We start from the raw sequence: 20,922 nt of genomic DNA, 5'->3' as shown, positions 1-20,922 counted from the left end.
AAAAACCCACAACTCACGTGCTGGGGGGGGAGCTGGGGGGCGGGTCCTGGGGACCAGCTGGGCGCTTTGAGGACATGGTGACAGCAGCGCTGGGGGGGGGACACAGGTTGGGGGGTGTTGGGGGCCCCCCCATTTGGAGAGGGCCCCCCCCAGGTCCTGCAGAATGGGGACGTGGGGGGGGCAAACACCCCCCATGAGTCGTTTGGGGGGGTCCCGAGACCCCAAACACCCCCTGAGGTTACACGGGGGGGACCCAAAGCCCCCCAGAGTCCCATTGGGGGGTGTCCCAAAGCCCCTCAAGGTCACTCGGGGGGGGTCCCAAGGCCCCCAACCCCCCCCCCCCGAGCAGTGTGGGACGGTCCCAAGGCCCCTCAAGGCCCCTCAAGGCCCCCCGGGGTCACACTGGGGGGGGGTCCCAAGGCCCCAAAACCCCTCAGGGTAATGTGGGGGGGTCCCAAGCCCCCCCTGGGGTCACGTGAAGGGGGCTCTCCCCCCCCCCGCCTGCCTCGCCTCGCGCCGCCTCACCTCTCCCCTGCCCGCACCTGCGCCCGGCCCGCAGCGCGCACGCTCACAAACAGGGGGCGGGGCCTGGGGACGGGGGGCGGGGCCTGCGGGGCCCAGAGGAGGGCCCCTGTGGCCTGGGGTCCCTATGGGGCCCTATAGGGGAGGCCCTGTGGCCCCTAGAAGCGGGTCCCTATGGGGCCCTATGGCCTGGGGTGCTTATGGGGTCCTGCAGGTGGGTCCTTCTGGCCCCCTATGGCTTGGGGTCCCTATAGGACGCTATAGGTGGGCCCCTATGGCCTGGGGTCCCTATGGGGCCCTATAGCCGGGTCCCTATAGCGCCCTATAACCAGGTCACTATGGTACCCCATGGCCTGGGGTCCCTATGGAGCCCTATAGCCAGTTCCCTATAACACTCTATAACCAAGTCCCTATAGCAGCACCCTGTGGTCTGCGGTCCCTATAGGATCCTATAGGTGGGCCCCTATAGCCCCCTATTGGCCCAGGTTCCCTGTAGGGCTCTATAGGGCCCTATGGCCTGGGGTTCCTATAGGACCCTATAGGCGTCTTCCTATGGCCCTCTATGTCCCAGGGTCCCTATAGGACCCTATAGGTCCCTATAGGTCCCTTAAGCCCTATAGGTCCCTATGGCCCTCTATGGCTCTATAGGTCCCTATAGGGCTCTATAGGGCCCTATGGCGTGGGTCCCTATAGGGCCCTATAGCTGGGTCCCTATGGCCCCTATGGCCTGGGGTCCCTATAGCCCCCTATGGCCCAGGGGCGGTGCTCCCAGTGCCCCTCCAAAGCCTTCCCAGTGCTCCCAGTGCCCCTCCAGTCTCCCCCAGTGCCTCCCAGTGCCCCTCCAAAGCTTTCCCAATACTCCCAGTTCCCCCCAGTCTCTCCCAGTTCCCTCCCAGTCTCTCCCAGTTCCCCCAGTCTCTCCCAGAGTCCTGCAGCACCTTCCAGTGCTCTCCCAGTGCTTCCCGGTCTCTCCCAGCACTTCCCAGTGTCCCTCCAGCACCTCCCAGTGTCCCCCTATATCTCCCAGTGCCCCCCCCAGCCTCTCCCAGTGACCCCCCACGCCCTCCCAGCTCCCCCCAGCGCCCCCCAGTCTATCCCACTGCCCCTCCTGCCCCTCCCAGTGCCCCCCCCCGACTGTCCCAGTCCCCCCCAGTCTCTCCCAGTGCCCCCCCAGCCTCTCCCAGTGCCCCCCCCGCGCCCTCCCCGGACCCCCCCAGTGCTGGGTGCGGCACCTGACACACAGCGACTCCTACGTCCTGCGGCTCTGATGGGGGGGACGGGGACAGGGGGACAATGGGGACAGCAGGATGGGGGCATGGGGACACGGGGACAATGGGATGGGGACATGGGGACAAGGACATTGGCACGGGGACATAGGGGTGGGGACATCGGGACAAGGACATTGGGATGAGGACGTTGGGATGGGGACACTGGGACAAGGACACAGGGATGGGGACATCAGGGTGGGGAGAGTGGGATGGGGACATTGGGATGACATCGGGGTGGTGGCATTGGGATGGAGACATCAGGATGGGGACATCGGGATGGGGACATTGGGACAAGGACATCGGGATGACAGGATGGGGACACTGGGATGGGGACATGGGGACAAGGACATTGGGGTGGGGACACGGGGACAAGGACATTGGGGTGGGCACATTGGGATGGGGACAGTGGGACAAGGACATTGGTAATGGGGACACTGGGATGGGGACATTGGGACAAGGACATCAGGACAAGGACATTGGGGTGGGGATACGGGGACATGGGGACAGGGGGACAATGGGACGGGGACAGCGGGATGGGGATATTGGGGACAAGGAGATCAGGACAAGGACAATGGGATGGGGACATCGGGATGGGGACACAGGGACATGGGGACAGGGGGACAAGGACATCAGAATTGGGACAGCAGGATGGTGGCATCGGGATGGGGACACAGGGACAAGGACACTGGGATGGGGACAGCAGGATGGGGACATGGGGACAGGGACATCAGGACAAGGACATCGGGATGGGGACACTGGGATGGGGACACTGGGGTGGGGACACGGGACAAGGACATCAGGAGAAGGACATTGGGATGGGGACACGGGGACAGGGGGACAATGGGATGGGGACAGCAGGATGGGGATATTGGGGACAAAGACATTGGTAATGGGGACACTGGGATGGGGACAGGGGGACAGGGGGACAATGGGCTGGGGGGGTTAATGGGGGAAACTGGGAGGTAGTGGGAGGGCACTGGGATGGGATGGGGGGGGCACTGGGCATACTGGGGGGCACTGGGGGGGGTTATTGGGCATACTGGGAGGGATTGTCCTTGAGTTTTTGTTTTGGTTTGGTTTTTTTTTGGGGGGGGGAGGTGACAACAGCCCCCCCTTGCTGTCCCCACTGTCCCCACAGGGACACCAGCAGCAGTGACGACGACTCCGGCAGCGACTTCGAGGCCACCCTGCAGGAGAAGCGGGGGGCTCGGGGGGGGCCCAGCACCCGCCTCCGCCCTGTACGTGTCCCCTTTGTGTCCCCCCCCGTCCCCAAAGCCGTGCCCTCCCTTGTCACCCCCGTGTCACCTCCGCAGGTCCCCAAACATCCCCGGAGGGAGCCCAGCGAGGACGGCAGCAGCTCGGAGGAGAACGTCCTCTACCAGGCTGTCATGGACGGCAGGGTGGCCATCGAGGTGACACGGGGACAGGGGGGGACAGGGGACAGGGGGGGACATGGGGACATGTTGGGGGGCACAGGGACACACAGGGATAAAGGGACACGCGAGCAAAACCAGCTCCCAAAGGGACACGGGGATGTGTCCACCTTGGGAAGGGGACATGGGGGGAGGGGGGGCATTTGCTCAAATGTGGGGCCACCACGTGCCACCACATGTCACCACATGTCACCACGTGTCACCATGTGTCACCACGTGTCACTGTGCCCGCAGGTGGCGGTGGACGAGTGGCTGCAGGGCTACAAGCGGGACCGGGAGCCGGCCTTCCTGGAGCTCGTCAACTTCATCGTCCGCTCCTGCGGCTGCCGAGGTGCGGCCGCCCCGCTCCCCGTCCCCCTGTCACCCCCCCGGGGGACGTCCCCGTCACCCGCCATGTCCCCTCCCGGCAGGCACGGTGACGCTGGCCATGCTGCGGGAGCAGCAGAACACCGAGATCATCCAGCGGCTGACCGAGACCTTCAGCGAGGTACTGGGGGATGTGTGGTGGTGTGGGGATGCCGCCATCTTGTCTCCTCTGTGAGGCGGCCATCTTGTCTCCTCTGTGAGGCGGCCATCTTGTCACCGCTGTGACGCCGCCATCTTGTCTCCTTGCATCCCCACCACTTCCTCTCTTTGCGTCCCCTCCATTTTGTCACCTGTGTGACCCCAGCATTTTGTCCCTTGTGTCCTGGATGCTTTATATTTTTCGTATTGCTGCTGTTTTGTTATTTCTGTGAGGCGGCCATCTTGTCACCTGTGTGACGCCGCCATCTTGTCACCTCACTTCCTTGCTATTTTGTCCCTCTGCATCCCTGCCACTTTCTCACCTGTGTGACCCAACGCTTTGTCCCTGCGTCCCCAACACGTTATTTTTCTGCGTTGCCTCCAGTTTGTCATCTCTGTGAGGCAGCCATCTTGTCACCTGCGTGAGGCTGCCATTTTGTCCCCTTGCGTCCCCATTTTGTCGTCCCCACAGTTCTGTCCCTTTGCGTCCCCCCATTTTGTCCCTTTGTGTGCCCCCATTTTATCCCTTTGCCTTTCCTCATTTTGTCCCTTTGTGTCCCCATTTTGTCCCTTTATGTCCCCCCCCATTTTGTCCCTTTCCATGGTCCCCCTTTTTGTTGTCCCCTTTGCATGGGACAAAATGGGTATTTTGTCCCTTTACATCCCCACCACCTTGTCCCTTTTCATTCCCAATTTCACCCCTTTCCACCGCCCCATTTTGTCCCTTTATGTCCCCCCCATTTTGTCCCTTCCAATCTCCCCATTTTGTCCCCTTGTGTCCCCATTTTGTCCCTTCCAATCCCCATCTTGTCCCTTTATGCCCCCCTCATTTTGTCCCTTTACGTTCCCACCATGTTGTCCTTTTGTGTCCCTGTTCTGTCCCTTCCAATCCCCCATTTTGTCCCTTTGTGTCCCTATTTTGTCCCTCTGTGTCCCTATTTTGTCCCTTTGCATCCCCATGTTGTCCCTTTGTGTCCCACCATTTTGTCCGTCCCTACCAATCCCCCCATTTTGTCCCCTTGTGTCCCCATGTTGTCCATTTGCGTCCCTATTTTGTCCCTTTACGTTCTCCCTATTTTGTCTCTTTACATCCCCCCGTGTTGCCCCCTTGTGTCCCCGCTTTGTCCCCTTGTGTCCCCACTTTGTCCCCTTGTGTCACCCTTGTGTCAGCCATCTTGTCACTGCTTTGACGCCGCCATCTTGTCCCTTTGCATCCCCACCACTTTGTCCCTTTGCGTCCCCACATTTTGTCCCTTTGCGTCCCCAAATTCATCACCCCTTTCTGCCACCCATTCTTTCCCTTTGTGTCCCCATTTTGTCCCTTTTTGTCCCCACATTTTGTCCTTTTACGTCCCCATTTTGTCCCTTTATGTCCCCCCCATTTTGTCCCTTTCCATTCCCAATTTCACCCCTTTCTGCCACCCATTTTTTCCCTTTCTGTCCCCATTTTCCCCCTTTGCATCCCCACCACTTTGTCCCTTTACGTCCCCCTCATTTTGTCTCTTTCCACCCCCATTTTCTCCCTTTCCGCCCCCATTTCCCCCCTGTCCATCCCCGCCGCCTCATCCCTTCGTGTCCCCGTTCTGCCTCCGTGTCCCCCCCCAGGACTCCTCCGACTACCCCCTGTCCCTCTCCACGGGGCCGTGGCGCCGTTTTCGGGCCTCTTTTGGGGCCGTGGTGACAGCGGTGGCCCTGCGGAGCCACCACGCCGTCCTCTACGATGGCTTCCTCCTCGGCGGCCTCACCGCGCTGCTCACCAGCCTCGCCGACTCCCAAGTGCGCGCCTTCCACCACACGGCCACCTTGGCAGGTAGGTGACACCCCCCACCCCCAACTTGTCACCCGCCGGGTGTCCCCGACGCCCCCCCCGCCACCGTCCCGCTGTCCCCAGCCATGAAGCTGATGACGGCGCTGGTGGAGGTGGCGCTGGGGCTGAGCCAGCGCCGCGACAACACCCGGAGGCTCTACGAGGCCGAAAGGGGGAAAAGCCCCCCCCGGAGAGCCCCCGGCAAGCTGGAGGCGCTGCAGGAGACGCTGCGGGAGGTGGGTGACGTTTGGGGACGCGGTGGGGACACGGGCACGGGCGCCCCGGTGACGCCCGTGGGTGCCGTCCAGCTCCAGGAGCAGCAGGAGGAGATGGAGGCCGTGATGAACGCCATCTTCAAGGGGGTCTTCGTGCACCGATACAGGTGGGGGGGCGCTGGAGTGGTGCTGGGCGGAACTGGGTACCACTGGGTGGCACTGGGTGGCATTGGGGTGGTGCTGGGGGGCACTGGGGTGGTGCTGGAGGGCACTGGGGTGATGCTGGAGGATACTGGGTGGCACTGGGGTGGCTCTGGGCGGCACTGCATGGTGCTGGGCAGCACTGGGGTGGTGCTGGGGGCACTGGGTGGCAATGGGTGGCACTGGGAACAGCGTGGTTAGGGACTGGAGCCAGTGGGGAGAGCCCAGTTGGGGACTGGGACCAGTTTGGAACTGGGACGCAACCAAGTTGGGTTCTCCTTGGAGAAGGTTGTCACCAGGAGGGGTTGTCACTGTGGTGGCACTGGGGACAGCCCAGTTGGGAACTGGGACCAGTTTGCATCTGGGAATGAAACTAAGTTGAGTTTTCCTTGGAGAACGTCACCAGTTGTGGTTGGGACCTGGGACCAGTCTGGAACTGGGATGGAACCAAGTTGGGTTCTCCTTGGAGAACGTCACCAGGAGGGGTTGGGGACCGGGACCAGGACGTTGTCACCAGGACAGGGGGATCCCTGGGGTGGCCCTGGGGACCCCGAGCGTGTCGGGGCCGTGGTGTCCCCAAGGCGCTGTCCCTGTGGCGGTGTCCCCCTGGCGGTGTCCCCAAGGCGCTGTCCCCCCCCCAGGGACGTGGTGCCCGACGTGCGCGCGCTGTGCATGGAGGAGCTGGGGACGTGGATGTGCAGCTTCCCGGCCTCCTTCCTCACCGACGGCCACCTCAAGTACCTCGGCTGGACCCTGCACGACAAGGTGGGGACATCCTGGGGACACCTCGGGGACACGGGGACAGCTGGGGGGCGTGGGGACACCGTGGGGACATGGGGATGCTTTGGGGACACAGGGACAGCTATGGGAGCGTGGGGGTATCTTGGGGACGTAGTGACACCTCGGGGACATGGGGACACTGTGGGGACACCTTGGGGATATGGGGACACCTCGGGGACACCTTGGGGACATGGGGACACTGGGGACATGGGGACACTGTGGGGACACCTTGGGGACAAGGGAACACCTTGGGGACAAGGGGACACTGTGGGGACACCTTGGGGACACAGGGACACCTCGGGGACACCTTGGGGACATGGGGACACTGTGGGGACACCTTGGGGTCACAGGGACACCTTGGGGACACAGGGACAGCTGGGGGGCATGGGGACACTGTGGGGACACCCTGGAGACAAAGGGACACCTTGGGGACATGGGGACACTGTGGGGCCACCCTTGAGACAAAGGGACACCCTGGGGACATGGGGACACTGTGGGGGCATAGGGATGCCTTGAGGGACACCTCGGGGACATGTGGTTCCCTGGGAGGGACACCTGGGGACCTTTGGGGCCAGGAGGGGACCCTTAGGGACACCTGAGGATGGGAGGGGACACTTGGGGACACTTGGGGCAGGGAGGGGACACTTGGAGACATTTGTGGCCAGGAGGGGACCTTTGGGGACACTTGGAGACCACTGGGACCAGGAGGGGACACTTGGCGTAGGGAGAGGAGACCCTTGGGGACCACTGGGGCTGGGAGAGGGGACCCTTAGGGACCTTTGGGGCTGAGAGGGGACCCTTGGGGACACTTGGGGACACTTGGGGTCAGGAGAGGAGACCCTTGGGGACCTTTGTGGCCGGGAGGGCACCTTTGGGGACACTTGGGGACACTTGGGACCAGGAGGGGACACTTGGCGTCAGGAGAGGAGACCCCTGGGGACCACTGGGGATGGGAGAGGGGACACTTGGGGACCTTTGTGGCTGGGAGGGGACCCTTGGGGACACTTGGGGACACTTGGGGCCGGGAGAGGAGACCCTTGGGGACCTTTGTGGCTGGGAGGGGACACTTGGGGACCCTTGGGGACACTTGGGGACCACTGGGACCAGGAGGGGCTGGCTGGGGACCTTTGGGAGCAGGATGGGGGACACTTGGGGACCACTGGTGCTGTGAGAGGGGACACTTGGGGACCTTTGTGGCTGGGAGGGGACCCTTGGGGACACTTGGGACCAGGAGGGGACCCTTGGCGTCAGGAGAGGAGACACTTGGGGACCACTGGGGCTGGGAGAGGGGACCCTTGGGGACCTTTGGGGCTGGGAGGGGACACTTGGGGACCCTTGAGGCCAGGAGAGGATGGCTGGAGATCTTTGGGGACAGGATGGGGGGCACTTGGGGACGCATGGGGCCAGGAGGGGACCCTTGGGGACACTTGGGGTCAGGAAAGGAGACACTTGGGGACCTTTGGGGCTGGGAGAGGGGACCCTTGGGGACCTTTGGGGCTGGGAGGGAACACTTGGGGTTAGGAGAGGAGACCCTTGGGGACCTTTGTGGCCGGGAGGGGACACTTGGGGACCCTTGGGGACACTTGGGGACCACTGGGACCAGGAGGGGCTGGCTGGGGACCTTTGGGAGCAGGATGGGGGACACTTGGGGACCACTGGTGCTGTGAGAGGGGACACTTGGGGACCTTTGTGGCTGGGAGGGGACCCTTGGGGACACTTGGGACCAGGAGGGGACCCTTGGCGTCAGGAGAGGAGACACTTGGGGACCACTGGGGCTGGGAGAGGGGACCCTTGGGGACCTTTGGGGCTGGGAGGGGACACTTGGGGACCCTTGAGGCCAGGAGAGGATGGCTGGAGATCTTTGGGGACAGGATGGGGGGCACTTGGGGACGCATGGGGCCAGGAGGGGACCCTTGGGGACACTTGGGGTCAGGAGAGGAGACACTTGGGGACCTTTGGGGCTGGGAGAGGGGACCCTTGGGGACCTTTGGGGCTGGGAGGGAACACTTGGGGTTAGGAGAGGAGACCCTTGGGGACCTTTGTGGCCGGGAGGGGACCCTTGGGGACACTTGGGGACACTTGGGGACCCGCAGCAGGGGGAGGTGCGTCTGCGCTGCGTGCGGGCGCTGCAGGGGCTGTACGCCCGCCGGGACACGGCCGCGCACATGGAGCTCTTCACCGGGCGCTTCAAGGTGAGCGTGTCCCCCCCCCCGTGTCCCCAACGCTGTCACCTCCCTGCCGAGGTCCCCAGGGGGTGACAACGGGTGTGTCCCCCCCCCCCAGGCCCGCTTGGTGTCCATGGTGCAGGACAAGGACCCCGTGGTGGCCGTGGAGGTGGTGAAGCTGCTGACGGTGATGCTGGAGTGAGTTTGGGGACGTTGGGGACACGGGAGGGACACTGGGGACATGGGGGACATTGGGGATAATGGGGACATGGGGGACAAGGGGGACATGGGGACGTTGGGGACATGGGACACTGGGAACATGGGGACATAGGGGTGTTGGGGACATGGGGGGGACACTGGGGACATGGGGGACATTGGGGACATGGGGATATTGGGGATATGGGGGGGACAAGGGGGACATTGGGGATGTTGGGGTCATTGGGGACAAGGACATTTGGGACAGGGGAACATTGGGGATGGGGAGATAAGGGGTACATTGGGGACGGGGGGGCATGGGGGACAAGAGGGACATGGGGGGGACATTGGGGACAAGAGGGACATGGGGGGGACATTGGGGACGTTGGGGACATTGGGGACAGGGGGACATGGGATGGGCTTGGAGGGAACAAAGGGGACGAGGGGACACAAAATGGGGGAGATGGGGCCAGGGAGGGACATTGGGGACGTTGGGGACGTTGGGGACATTGGGGACACGGGGGATGGGGACACTGGGGACACCGGTTAGGGTCTGAGAGCACCAAGGGGGACACAAAACGGGCGAGACGAAGCCAGGCAGGACACGGGGCTGGGGGGGGGGGGTTGGGACACGGCTCGGGGACAGGGGACACAGCCGGGGGACAGCGGTGTCCCCGTTGTCACCCCAGCACGGTGGCCGAGGCGCTGACGGAGGCCGATTGTCACCACGTCTACCCGGCCGTCTTCTGCAGCCGCCGTCCCCTCGCCACCGCCGCCGGCCTCTTCCTCTACCGCAGGTGAGGCCGGGCCACCCCCTTGTCCCCTCCTGTGTCACCTCCCCTGTCCCCTGTCCCCTCTCGGTGTCACCCCCCGGGTATCGTCCCCAGTCGGTGCTGCCACCGGGTGCGAGGCTTGGTGGCACCTGGGGATGTCCTCATGGGGATGGTGGCACCCGGTCCTGCCTTGTCCCCGCCAGTCTCTTTGTGTCCCCAACGCTGTCCCCACACCCATGGGACCCCCTTGTCCCCATCCTGTGTTCCTTTATGTCCCCAACCCTGTCCCCATCCCCATGGGACCCCCCTGTCCCCATCCCATGTCCTTTGCTGTCCCCAATCCTGTCCCCATTCCCTGTGTCCCTTTGTGTCTCCAACCCTGTCCCCATGCCCTTGGGACCCCCGTGTCCCCATCCCGTGTCTCTTTCTGTCCCCCTGTCCCCACTCCCTCTCCCCCCAAAAACCCATCTCGGGACCCTGAACCCCCTGATGTCCCCACCCAGCTGTCCCCTTCCCAATGTCACCCCCTGTCCTTGTCCCCAGCCTGCTGTCCCCGCGGCATGAGGGTGACACCGAGCCGTCCCCTGGCAGCGGGGACAACCGCACCTTCTTCCGCCTGCTGCTGACCTTCTTCATCGAGAGCGAGGTGACACCCTGGGGACACCCTGGGGACAGTCTGGGGGCACCCAGGGACACCCAGGGACACCCTGGGGACAGCTGGGGACACCCAGGGGACACCAAGTGGCACCCAAGGGACCCCAGGTGGCCCCGGGTGACCCCAGGGGACACCCAAGGGACCCCCGGTGACCCCGGTGCCCCCCGGTGCCAGCGCTGTCCCTGTCCCCAGCTCCACCAGCACGCCGCGTACCTCGTGGACAGCCTCTGGGACTGCGCCGGGACCCAGCTGCGGGACTGGGACACGGCCGGGGGGCTGCTGCTGGAGGAGGCCCCCGAGGAGGGTGGGCAACTGGGGGGCACTGGGAGCCACTGGGAGGGGACTGGGAGGCACTGGGACGGGACTGGGGGGCACTGGGAGGGCGCTAGGGGGCACTGGGAAGGACTGGGAGGCACTAAGATGGCACCAGGGGGCACTGGGAGGGACTGGGATGGGACTGGGGGGCACTGGGAGGGCACTGGGATGGACACGGCTGGGGGAGGCTGCTGCTGGAGGAGGCCCCCGGGGAGGGTGGGCAACTGGGAGGCACTGGGAGGGGACTGGGAGGCACTGGGAGGGCACTGGGAAGAACTGGGAGGGAACTGGGAGGCACTGGGGAGTACTGGGATGGGACTGGGAGAAACTGGGGATAACTGGGAGGGCACTGGGAGGTACTGGGAGGGCACTGGGATGGACATGGCTGGGGCGGGGACTGCTGCTGGAGGAGGCAACTGGGGGCACTGGGAGCCACTGGGAGGGGGCTGGTGGGAACAAGGGGGCACTGGGACGGGACTGGGGAGGCACTGGGATGACACTGTGGGGAACTGGGGTGGCACTGGAGATCACTGGGGGGCACTGGGGGGCACTGGGAGGGTGCTAGGGGGCACTGGGAGGGAACTGGGAGGCACTGGGATGGCACTGGGAGACAATGAGGGGAACAGGGATGGGACTGAGGGGCACTGGGGATAACTGGAAGGGACTGGAATGGGACTGGGAGGGTGCCAGGGGGCACTGGGAGAGACTGGGAGGCACGGGGAGGATGCTAGGAGGGAACTGGGAGACACTGGGGGGTACTGGGGAGTACTGGGATGGGACTGGGAGGAACTGGGGATAACTGGGTGGGCACTGGGAGGCACTGGGATGGCGCCAGGGGACACTGGGATGATACTGGGGGGAGCTGGGGGGCACTGGGAACCTCCCCAACCCCCTCCCAATCCCCCCCAGTCCCCCCCCCCAGCCCCCTCCCAGTCCCTCCCAACCCCCCCAGTTCCCCCCAACCCCCTCCCAGTCCCCCCCAGTCCCCCCCCAGTCCCCCCCACCCCCCTCCCAGTCCCGTCCCAGTCCCTCCCAGTCCCTCCCAGTCCATCCCAGTTCCCCCTCCAGCGCTCAGCGACCAGCAGGAGAAGGCCCTGGTGGAGATCCTGGCGGCCAGCGCCAAGCGGGCGGCGGGGGAGGGGCCCCCAGTGGGATGGGGACCCCCCCGCAAGGTAGGGGGGGGCGGTGTCACCTGGGGGGGGGGTTATTGTCACCTGGGGGGGCTCATTGTCACTTGGGGGGGGGTCTCAGTGTCACCAAAGGGGGTTATTGTCACCGGGGGGGGTCATTGTCCCCAAGGGGGGGGGGGTATTGTCATGTGGGTGGGTGTTATTGTCACCTGGGGGGTCTCAGTGTCCCTGGGGGGGGTCACTGTCCCTGGGGGGGGGTCTCAGTGTCACCAAGGGGGGGTTATTGTCATCTTGGGGGGGGTCATTGTCACTTGGGGGGGTTATTGTCACCCGGGGGGGTCTCAGTGTAACCAAGGGGGGGTCAGTATTATCTTGGGGGGAGGTCATTGTCCCCAAGGGGGGGTCTTAATGTCACCGATGGGGGGTTAGTGTCCCCAAGGGGGGGGTTATTGTCACCTGGGGGGGGTCTTAGTGTCCCCAAGGGGGGGTTATTGTCCCTGGGGGGGGTCATTGTCCCGGGGTGGGGGTCATTGTCATCATTGTCACCTGTGCCCCCCCCCCAGGCGCCCCCCAAGGGGAGGCGGGCGGTGACGGAGCAGCGCTCGCGGCTCAGCCTCTGCCTGGCCCCCATCCTGCCCCGGCTGCTGGCCAAGGTGAGGGGACCCCGGGGGGGCCTCGGGGACATTTTTGGGGTGGGGGGACACCCGGGTGACCCCCCCTCACTCCCTGTGACCCCCCCTCACCCTGTGTGACCCCCCCAAAAAAAAAGTTTTCGGCGGACGAGGAGAAGGTGACGCCGCTGCTGGAGGTGCTGAGCTGCTTCGAGCTCAGCGTCTACTGCACCGCGCGGCTGGAGAGGGTGAGCGCAGGCCCTATAGGGTCAGCCGGCCCTATAGGGTCACCTGACCCCAATCCTGTAGGCTCACCTAGTCCTTTAGGGTCACCTGGTCCTTATAGGGTCACCTGACCCCAATCCTATAGGGTCAGCTGGTCCTTTAGGGTCCCCTGGTCCTTATAGTGTCACCTGGCCCCAATCCTGTAGGGTCATCCAGTCCTGTAGGGTCACCCGGTCCCAACCCTATAGGGTCGGCTGGTCCTTTAGGGTCCCCTGGTCCTTATGGGGTCACCTGGTCCCAACCCTATAGGGTCAGCCGGTCCTATAGGGTCATCTGGTCCCTATAGGGTCACCCGGTCCCAACCGTATAGGGTCAGCTGGTCCTATAGGGTCACCCAGTCCTTATAGGGTAACCTGGCCCCGATCCTGTAGGGTCACCCAGTCCTATAGGGTCATCTGGTCCCAACCCTATAGGGTCACCCAGTTCTATAGGGTCACCATGTCCCCTCACCCTTTGGGGTCCCCTGGCCCTTTGGGGTCACTGTGTCCCCAATCATTTTAGGGTCACCCATTCCCCATAGGGACCCCGTGTCCCCTTGCCCTTTGGGATCACCGTGTCCGCAATATTTATAGGGTCACCATTTCCCCAATCCTTATAGGGTCGCCACGTCCTCTTGCCCTTTGGGATCCCCATTCCCCATAGGGTCCCCGTGTCCCCTCACCCTTTGGGGTCCCCATGTCTCCAATCCATATAGGGTCACCATGTCCCCAGTCCTTATAGGGTCACCGTGTCCCCTGGCCCTTTGGGGTGGCCGTGACCCCCACCCCATACCCCGCAGCCCCTGGAGCAGGCGCTGGCGCAGCTGCAGGAGCTGGTGCAGAAGCACACGGGGCCGGAGGTGCTGGGGGCGGCCTCCCGAGCCCTGGGGGCCCTCTGCGACCCCTGGCTGCCGCTGCGGGGGCACGGGGAGCTGGTGAGGAGCCGCCTGGGGGACCTGCTGGGGGAGCGCTGCCACCGCCTGCTGCGGGTATAGAGGGGATTGGGGGGGATCTGGGGGGGATTTGGGGGGATTTGGGGAGATTTAGGGGTGTTATAGGGGATTTGGGGTGGGTTAGAGGGGGTTAGAGGGGATTTGGGGGGGTTATAGGGGATTTGGCATGGATTTGGGGGGGGTTGGGGGGCTTAGAGCTGGGCTGGGGGTTTTGGGGTGTCCCCAGCCCCCCGGGGTGTCCCCAGCTGTCCCCAACCCCCTGTCCTCCCCCCGCAGTTGCCGTCCCTGGACGAGGAGGAGCTGTACAGCGCCACCGCCACCCTAAAGCGCCTCTCCGTCCTCTTCAAGTGTGCCCCGTGTCCCCAAAGTGTCCCCAAAGTGTCCCCAATGTGTCCCCAGAGTGTCCCCAATGTGTCCCCAATGTGTCCCCCCCGTCCCCAATGTGTCCCCCCCCCGTCCCCAAGCGTCCCCCCCCATCCCCTGGGGTGCTGTCTCCATGTCCCTGTCCCCTTTCTCCCTATTCCCGTGTCCCTAGTCCATCCCTGATGTCCCTGTCCCCATGTCCCTGTCCCCATTTCCATGTCCCCATCCCCTTCCCAGTGTCCCCATCTCTGTGTCCCCATGTCCCCACATCCATGTCCCCTGTCCCCATGTCCCCACCTCCCTGTCCCCATGTCCCCATGTCCCCTGTCCCCATGTCCCCTGTCCCTGTCCCTGTCCCCGCAGGGCCCACGACCTGACGCCCTGGCAGCTCTTCGAGCCCTGCACCCTCCTCCTGCGGCGCGCGGCCGACACGGGCGAGGTGCCCCCGCAGGTACCTGGGGACACTGGGGACACTGGGGGACACTGGGGACGTTGGGGACAACTCCAGGGAGGGGACACGAGGCCACCCTGTGTCCCCACAGCTCCTTGTCCCCGCCATCACCTGCGCCCACTTCCACATCCTCTGGGAGCTGTCGCGGCTGGCCAACACCGACGTCCCCCAGGTGAGCTTGGGGACATGGGGACAACTGGGGACACTGGGGACAACTGGGGAAACTGGGGAAGGGGATGGGGACATGGGGACGCTGTGGGGACAGGGACTTGGGGGTTTGGGGACGTTGGGAAGGGGGCAGGGGTGTGGGGACGGGGATATGGGGACACTGGGCGGGGCTGGGGACATGGGGACAGAGGGACATGGGGCAGGGGACAGGGACAGGATATGGGGACAGGACAGGGGGATGGGACATGGGGACAGGGATAGGACATGGGGACAGGGACATGAGGACAGGAATAGGATGTGGGGACATAGATGGAGACATGGGGACAGGATGTGGGGACAGGGACAGGACACAGGGATGGGGACAGAATATGGGAACACGGATAGGGACATGGGGACAGGAATAGGACAGGGACAGGACTTGGGGACAGGGACAGGACACGGGGATGGGGACAGGATATGGGGACGGGGACAGGACACGGGGACGGGGATGGGGACACCACATGGGGACACATGGGGAAAAGGACCCCCAGCAGCGCCACCACCCCAGGGTAGGGACAGACAACAGGGGGACAGCGGGGAGGGGACAACAGGGGGACAACCCCCTCTTTGCGAGGACATGGCCCCGGCTTGGGGACATCCCCAGGTGCCACCTGGCTGTCCCCAAATGCCACCCGGCTGTCCCCAGGAGCAGCTGCTGAGCCTGAAGGACAAAACCACCTCCTTCTGCGCCCTGTGCCAGAGCTGCCTCTCCAACGGCGACGCCGGCGTCCGGGAGCAGGTGACAGCGAGGGGACAGAGGGCGAGGTGGCACCTCGGTGGCCCCGTGCCGACCTTGTCCCCGTTGTCCCCGTTGTCCCCAAGGCCTTCGTGGTGCTGAGTGACCTCCTGCTGGTGCTGGGCCCCTCGGGGACACGCGGGGCCGGGGCGGCGCTGGCCCCACTGCGGCTGGTGCCCGACGTGGAGCTGCGCTCCCAGCTGGCCGCCGTGCTCCTCGACCACGTCTTCAGCCCTGGGGACAGGGACGGTGACGGTGAGGTCCCCAACGCGTCCCCAACCCGTCCCCAAGGTGGCCCCGGTGAGCACCAGGTGGCCCCTGTGCTCGTGAGGTGGCCCCAAAGCGGTCCAGGTGGCCCCGATGGCCCTAGGGTGGCCCCAGGACATCTCCGAGCAGGCCCTGGTGGCCTCAAGATGTCTTTGGCGTGGCTCTGGTGGCTCGGAGATGTCCCCTCGTGTCCCCAAGGTGTCTCCTATGTCCCCAGGGTGTCCTCTTGTGTCCCCAAGGTGGTCCCCAGGTGGCCCTGGTGGTCCCCAGGTGGCCCAAGTGGCCCCAAAGTGGCCCCAGGACATCTCCGAGCAGTCCCTGGTGGCCTCAAGGTTTTTCTGACATGTCCTTGGTGACCCCAAGATGTCCCCTCATGTCCCTAAGGTGGTCCACAGGTGGCCCTGGTAGCCCCCAGGTGGCCCTCATGGCCACAGGTGTCCCCTCAGTGTCCCCTTGCCCTCCCAAGCCCCCTCAAGGACCATCCCCAGCTGCTCCTGGCATCCCTTTGGTGCCCCAAATCCCCTCAACGTCCCCTTAGTGCCTCCAAACCCTACGGAGGAGCTACACTGGCTGCTCCTGGTGTCCCTTTAGTGTCCTTTCAGTGTCCCCTAGATGTCCTCTGTGTCCCTCTGATGTCCCCAAGATGTCCCCAATCTCCCTGGAGGACTTCTCCCATCTGGTTCTGGCTTCCCTTCAGTGCCCCAAATCCCCTCAACATCCCCTTAATGCCTCCAAACCCCACGGAGGACCTCCCCCAGCTGCTCCTGGCATCCTTTCTGTGTCCCCAAGATGTCTCCTGTGTCCCTTTGATGTCCCCAAGATGTCCCCAAACCCTCTGGAAGTCTTCTAGCTGCTCCTGGCATCCTTTTGGTGCCCCAAATCCCCTCAGCATCCCCTTAGTGTCCCCAAACCCCATGGAGGATCTCCCCCAGCTGCTCCTGGTGTCCCTTTAACGTCCCCTCAGTGTCCCCAAGATGTCCCCTGTGTCCCCTTAATGTCCCCAATATGTCCCCAAGCCCCCTGGAGGACTTCTCCCAGCTGCTCCTGGCATCCCTTTGGTGCCCCAAATCCCCTCAACATCCCCTTAGTGCCCCCAAACCCCACGGAGGACCTCCCCCAGCTGCTCCTGGTGTCCTTTCCGTGTCCCCAAACTGTCCCCAAGCTGTCCCCAAGCTGTCCCCTTGTCCCCGTAGATGCCGCCGAGGCACACATGGAGGACCTGCACCGCCGCCGCATGCTGCTGGCCGGCTTCTGCAAGCTCATCATCTACAACGTCCTGGAGCCCAGCGCCGCCTCCGACGTCTTGAAGTACTATGACAAGGTGGGGACAGGGCTGGGGACACTGTCCCCCCCCCCTGCTGTCCCCTCGGCTCTTTGGGGACCCCCCCGTTTCCCCCCAGTTTCACGCCGAGTACGGGGACATCATCAAGGAGACGCTGGCGTGCATCCGCCGCATGGACGGCCAGGAGTGGGCGCGCGTCGTGCTGCTCAGCCTGCAGCAGGTCCGGGGGGGGTCCTGGGGGGGCTTCAGGGGGATTTGGGGTTGTGGGGGGGCTCCAGAGGGGGATTTGGGGTTGTGGGGGGGCTCCAGAGGGGGCTTTAGGGTTCCTTGGGGGGCTTCAGGATGTCCTGGGTGGGCTTCAGGGGAATTTGGGGTTCCTTGGGTGCTCCAGAGGGGGATTTGGGATTCTTAGGGGGCTCCAGGAGGTCATGGGGGGCTCCAGAGGGGGCTTTTGGGGTCCCTGGGGTGCTCTGGGGGGGGGCTTCAGATGGATTTGGGGTCATCAGGGTGCTCCTGGGGGACTTCTGGGTTCCCCTGGGGGGTTCTCAGAGGTTTGTGGGGGGGGATCAGATGGATTTGGGGTCATTGGGGTGCTCCAGGGGGGGCTTTTGGGGTCCCTGGGGGGCTCCAGGTGGATCTGGGATTATTGGGGGGGCTCTGGGGGGGGTTTTGGGGTCTCTGGGGTGCTCTGGGGTGGGCTTCAGATGGATTTGAGGTCATCAGGGTACTCTGGGGGGGCTTTTGGGGTCCCTGGGGGGCTTGAGGACATCCGGGGGGGGGTCAGATGGATTTGGGGTCATTGGGGGGGGGCTCCGGGGGGGCTTTTGGGGTCCCCTGGGGGGTTCTCAGAGGTTTGGGGGGGGGGGGGGATCAGATGGATTTGGGGTCATTGAGGTGCTCCAGGGGGGGCTTTTGGGGTCCCTGGGGGGCTCCAGGTGGATTTGGGATTACTGGGGGGACTCCGGGGGGGGGGATTTTGGGGTCTTTCTGACCGTGCCCCCCCGAGGTGATGACGGAGCTGCTGATGGAGCACGGCCCCGGGGTGCGGGGGGTCCCCGCTTTTGGGGGGCTGCGGGATTTGGGGCGCCGCCTCTCCCTCTTCTTCGGCCCCCGCCACCAACCCAACCGCCAAGTGCTGCTGCGCCTGCACCGGTAACGGGGGGGGCACCGGGGGGGAGGGGCACGGATATTTGGGTGGGGGGTCCTGGGGGTGTGGGGAGGGGGTTTTGGGGGTATAGGAGGGGGTTTTGGGGTGATGGGGGGGCTTTTGGGGGGGCTCTGGGGTGTTGGGGCAATTTGGGGGGTGTCAGTGGTATTTGGGGTGGGCTCTGGGGGTTTTTTGGAGGGGTCCTGGGGGTCTTGGGAGGGGGTTTAGGGGTGGTGGGAGGGGGGCTTTTGGGGTCTCTGGGGTGCTCGGGGGGGCTTCAGGTGTATTTGGGGTCATTGGGGGGGGGCTAGGGGGGGCTTTTGGGGTCTCTGGGGTTCTCTGGGGTGGGCTTCAAATGGATTTGAGGTTATCAGGGTACTCTGGGGGGGCTTTTGGGGTCCCTGGGGGGCTTGAGGACGTCCGGGGGGGGGTCAGATGGATTTGGGGTCATTGGGGGGGGGCTCCGGGGGGGCTTTTGGGGTCCCCTGGGGGTTTCTCAGAGGTTTGGGGGGGGGATCAGATGGATTTGGGGTCATTGGGGTGCTCCAGGGGGGGCTTTTGGGGTCCCTGGGGGGCTCCAGGTGGATTTACGGTTATCGGGGGGGCTCTGGAGGGGGGGGATTTTGGGGTCTTTCTGACCGTGCCCCCCCCAGGTGATGACGGAGCTGCTGATGGAGCACGGCCCCGGGTTGTGGGGGGTCCCCGCTTTTGGGGGGCTGCGGGATTTGGGGCGCCGCCTCTCCCTCTTCTTCGGCCCCCGTCCCCAACCCAACCGCCAAGTGCTGCTGCGCCTGCACCGGTAACGTGGGGGGGGCACCGGGGGGGAGGGGCACGGATATTTGGGGGGGGTCCTGGGGGTGTGGGGAGGGGGTTTTGGGGGGATAAGAAGGGGTTTGGGGGGGATAGGAGGGGATTTGGGGTGCTGGGAGGGGGCTGTGGGGTTTTTGGGGGGGCCCAGGGGCATTTGGGCGGGGGCTCCGGGGTATTTGGGGGGGGCTTGTTTTTTTGGGGGGGGTCCTGGGGGTATGGGGAGGGGGTTTTGGGGGGATAGGAGGGGGTTTGGGGTGATGGGTTGGGTTTTGGGGTGTGGGAAGGGGGTTTTGGGGTGCTGGGGGGGTTAGGGGGGTCAGGAGCATTTGGGGGGCTCAGGGGTATTTGGGGGGGGTTGGTTTTTTTTGGGGGGGTCTGGGGGTGTGGGGAGGGGGTTTGGGGGGGATAGGAGGGGATTTGGGGTGATGGGAGGAGGCTGTGGTGTTTGGGGGGGCCCAGGGGCATTTGGGGGGGGGCTTGTTTATTTTTGGGGGGGGTCTGGGGGTGTGGGGAGGGGGTTGGGGGTGTTTGGGGGGCCTGAGGAATTAGGGGGGGTCTGAAGGGATTTGGGGGAGTCTGGGGGGGTTTGGGGGGCCCTGGGGGGATTTGGGGGTCCCGGGCCTGACCCCCCCCTGCTCTGTGCCCCCCCCCCCAGGGACGGCATCGCCTTTGCCCTACAAGAGGGTCCGGGGGAGGGTCCGGGGGGGGATCCGGGGGGGGCCCCCCTGTACCTGCCCTTCCTGGAGGTGCTCAGCGAGTTCTCCCCCCGCCTGCTGCCCCCCGACTGAGCCCTGCTGTGAGTAGGGGGGTCCTGGGGGGGATTTGGGGTCCTGGGGGGCATTTGGGGTTCCTGGGAGGGGGATTTGGGGTTCCTTGGGGGGATTTGGGGTCCTGGGGGAGATTTGGGGTTCCTGGGGGGGTTGGGGTCCTTGAGGGGGGGGCTTGGGGTCCTTGGGGGACGTTGGGGGGGGATTTGGAGTCCTGGGGGGTGGCTTGGGGGGATTTGGGGTTCCTGGGGAGAGGGATTTGGGGTCCCAGGGGTGGTATTTGGGGTCCTTGGGGGGGATTTTGGGGAGATTTGGGGTCCGGAGGGGGGGATTTGGGGTTCCTGACGGGGATTTGGGGGGGATTTGGGGTTCCTGGAGGGGGATTTGGGGTCCTTGTATGGGGATATGGGGTTCCTGGGGGGGGGGTTGGGTGCAGGGGGGGATTTGGGGTTCTTGGAGGAAAATTTGGGGGCCCTGGGGGGGTGGATTTGGGGTCCCCCTAATTTTTGCCCCCCCCCCCCCAGGCTGACCCACCTGCAGCAGACCTGCCAGCAGCTGGGGATGACCCCCCCGGAGCGGTCCCCGTGGCCCCCCCTGGCCGCCTACCACCGCTCCCTGCAGCCCCCCGAGCCCCCCCAAAAGAGGAGGTGCACAGAAGGTGAGGGGGGGGGCAGCGCCCCCCCGGGACCCCCCCGCAATGTGCCCCCCCCCCAATCTCCCCCCCTCCCTTGTCCCTGTGACCCCCCCTTGTCCCTGTCCCCCCCCTTGTCCCTGCCCCCCCCCCCCCAAGGGAGGGAGGTGACAAATTGTGGGGGGTCCTTGGAGACAAACCCCGTGTGTGGGGGGGTCTCACAGGTCTCTCCCCCCCCAGAGACTTGGCAGGGCCCCAGCCCCCCCTCAGCCCGGCGCTCACCTCCACGGTGCTGCGGGTCCCCCCCGGCCCCCCCTGGGACCTCCGCGTTCCCGGCCCCAGCAGGTGAGTTTGGGGGGGGGGGCACCCTCAAAATGGGCTGGGGGGGGCAATGGGGGGAACTGGGAGGTACTGGGAGGGCACTGGGATGGGATAGGGGGGGCACTGGGCATACTGGGGGGCACTGGAGGG

General features: G+C 64.9%; 2 protein-coding genes across 6 annotated transcripts in view; one reads left to right on the top strand and one right to left on the bottom strand.

Moving 5' to 3' along the window:
- LOC140001099 (cohesin subunit SA-3-like) overlaps positions 1 to 20,922 on the bottom strand; it is a 69,276-nt gene that overhangs the window by 19,320 nt on the left and 29,034 nt on the right. For 2 of the 4 annotated variants that reach the window (XM_072032236.1, XM_072032238.1), the window contains exons 1-2: positions 526 to 572; positions 18 to 89 (exon numbers count right to left, since the gene is read on the bottom strand). The exons of 1 other annotated variant lie outside the window; for it this stretch is intronic. In XM_072032236.1, the coding sequence (XP_071888337.1) occupies positions 18 to 76 (59 nt within the window). In that variant the 5' untranslated portion in view covers positions 77 to 89; positions 526 to 572. Of the gene's footprint in view, positions 1 to 17; positions 90 to 525; positions 573 to 20,922 lie in introns of those variants that run through there. One more of the 4 variants, XM_072032237.1, reaches the window with a different exon arrangement.
- LOC140001098 (cohesin subunit SA-3-like) lies at positions 3,775 to 20,478 on the top strand. Of its 2 annotated transcripts, none has more exons than XR_011806245.1 (23): positions 3,775 to 5,537; positions 5,619 to 5,770; positions 5,843 to 5,916; positions 6,592 to 6,715; positions 8,824 to 8,922; positions 9,014 to 9,093; positions 9,780 to 9,887; positions 10,407 to 10,509; positions 10,711 to 10,822; positions 11,902 to 12,005; positions 12,527 to 12,616; positions 12,733 to 12,822; positions 13,638 to 13,826; positions 14,067 to 14,137; positions 14,517 to 14,604; positions 14,696 to 14,776; positions 15,458 to 15,550; positions 15,634 to 15,847; positions 17,008 to 17,135; positions 17,215 to 17,316; positions 18,103 to 18,248; positions 18,897 to 19,042; positions 19,709 to 19,837. XR_011806245.1 is itself a non-coding variant. In XM_072032235.1 (23 exons), exons 1-22 carry the CDS (start codon positions 4,358 to 4,360, stop codon positions 19,839 to 19,841), a joined length of 3,516 nt encoding a protein of 1,171 aa, XP_071888336.1. In that variant the 5' UTR covers positions 3,775 to 4,357; the 3' UTR covers positions 19,842 to 19,849; positions 20,345 to 20,478. The 2 variants fall into 2 exon arrangements, 1 of the variants encoding a protein (XP_071888336.1); XM_072032235.1 differs by lacking the exon at positions 18,897 to 19,042 and adding an exon at positions 20,345 to 20,478 and having other exon boundaries at positions 15,634 to 15,802; positions 19,709 to 19,849.

This window comes from Anas platyrhynchos, chromosome 37 (assembly GCF_047663525.1).
Source record: "Anas platyrhynchos isolate ZD024472 breed Pekin duck chromosome 37, IASCAAS_PekinDuck_T2T, whole genome shotgun sequence".
Taxonomy (NCBI): domain Eukaryota; kingdom Metazoa; phylum Chordata; class Aves; order Anseriformes; family Anatidae; genus Anas; species Anas platyrhynchos.
Note: the sequence above shows the minus strand (reverse complement) of the source record. Positions and strands in the feature narration are given on the sequence as shown.

Bases quoted from the DNA above. Each gene is read 5' to 3' on its own strand.
- LOC140001098 (XM_072032235.1), top strand. From the start codon at position 4,358: ATGGGACAAAATGGGTATTTTGTCCCTTTACATCCCCACCACCTTGTC. The intron at 15,551-15,633 runs GTGACAGCGAGG...GTTGTCCCCAAG, and splicing joins ACGCCGGCGTCCGGGAGCAG to GCCTTCGTGGTGCTGAGTGA. The intron at 17,317-18,102 runs GTCCGGGGGGGG...TGCCCCCCCGAG, and splicing joins TGCTGCTCAGCCTGCAGCAG to GTGATGACGGAGCTGCTGAT.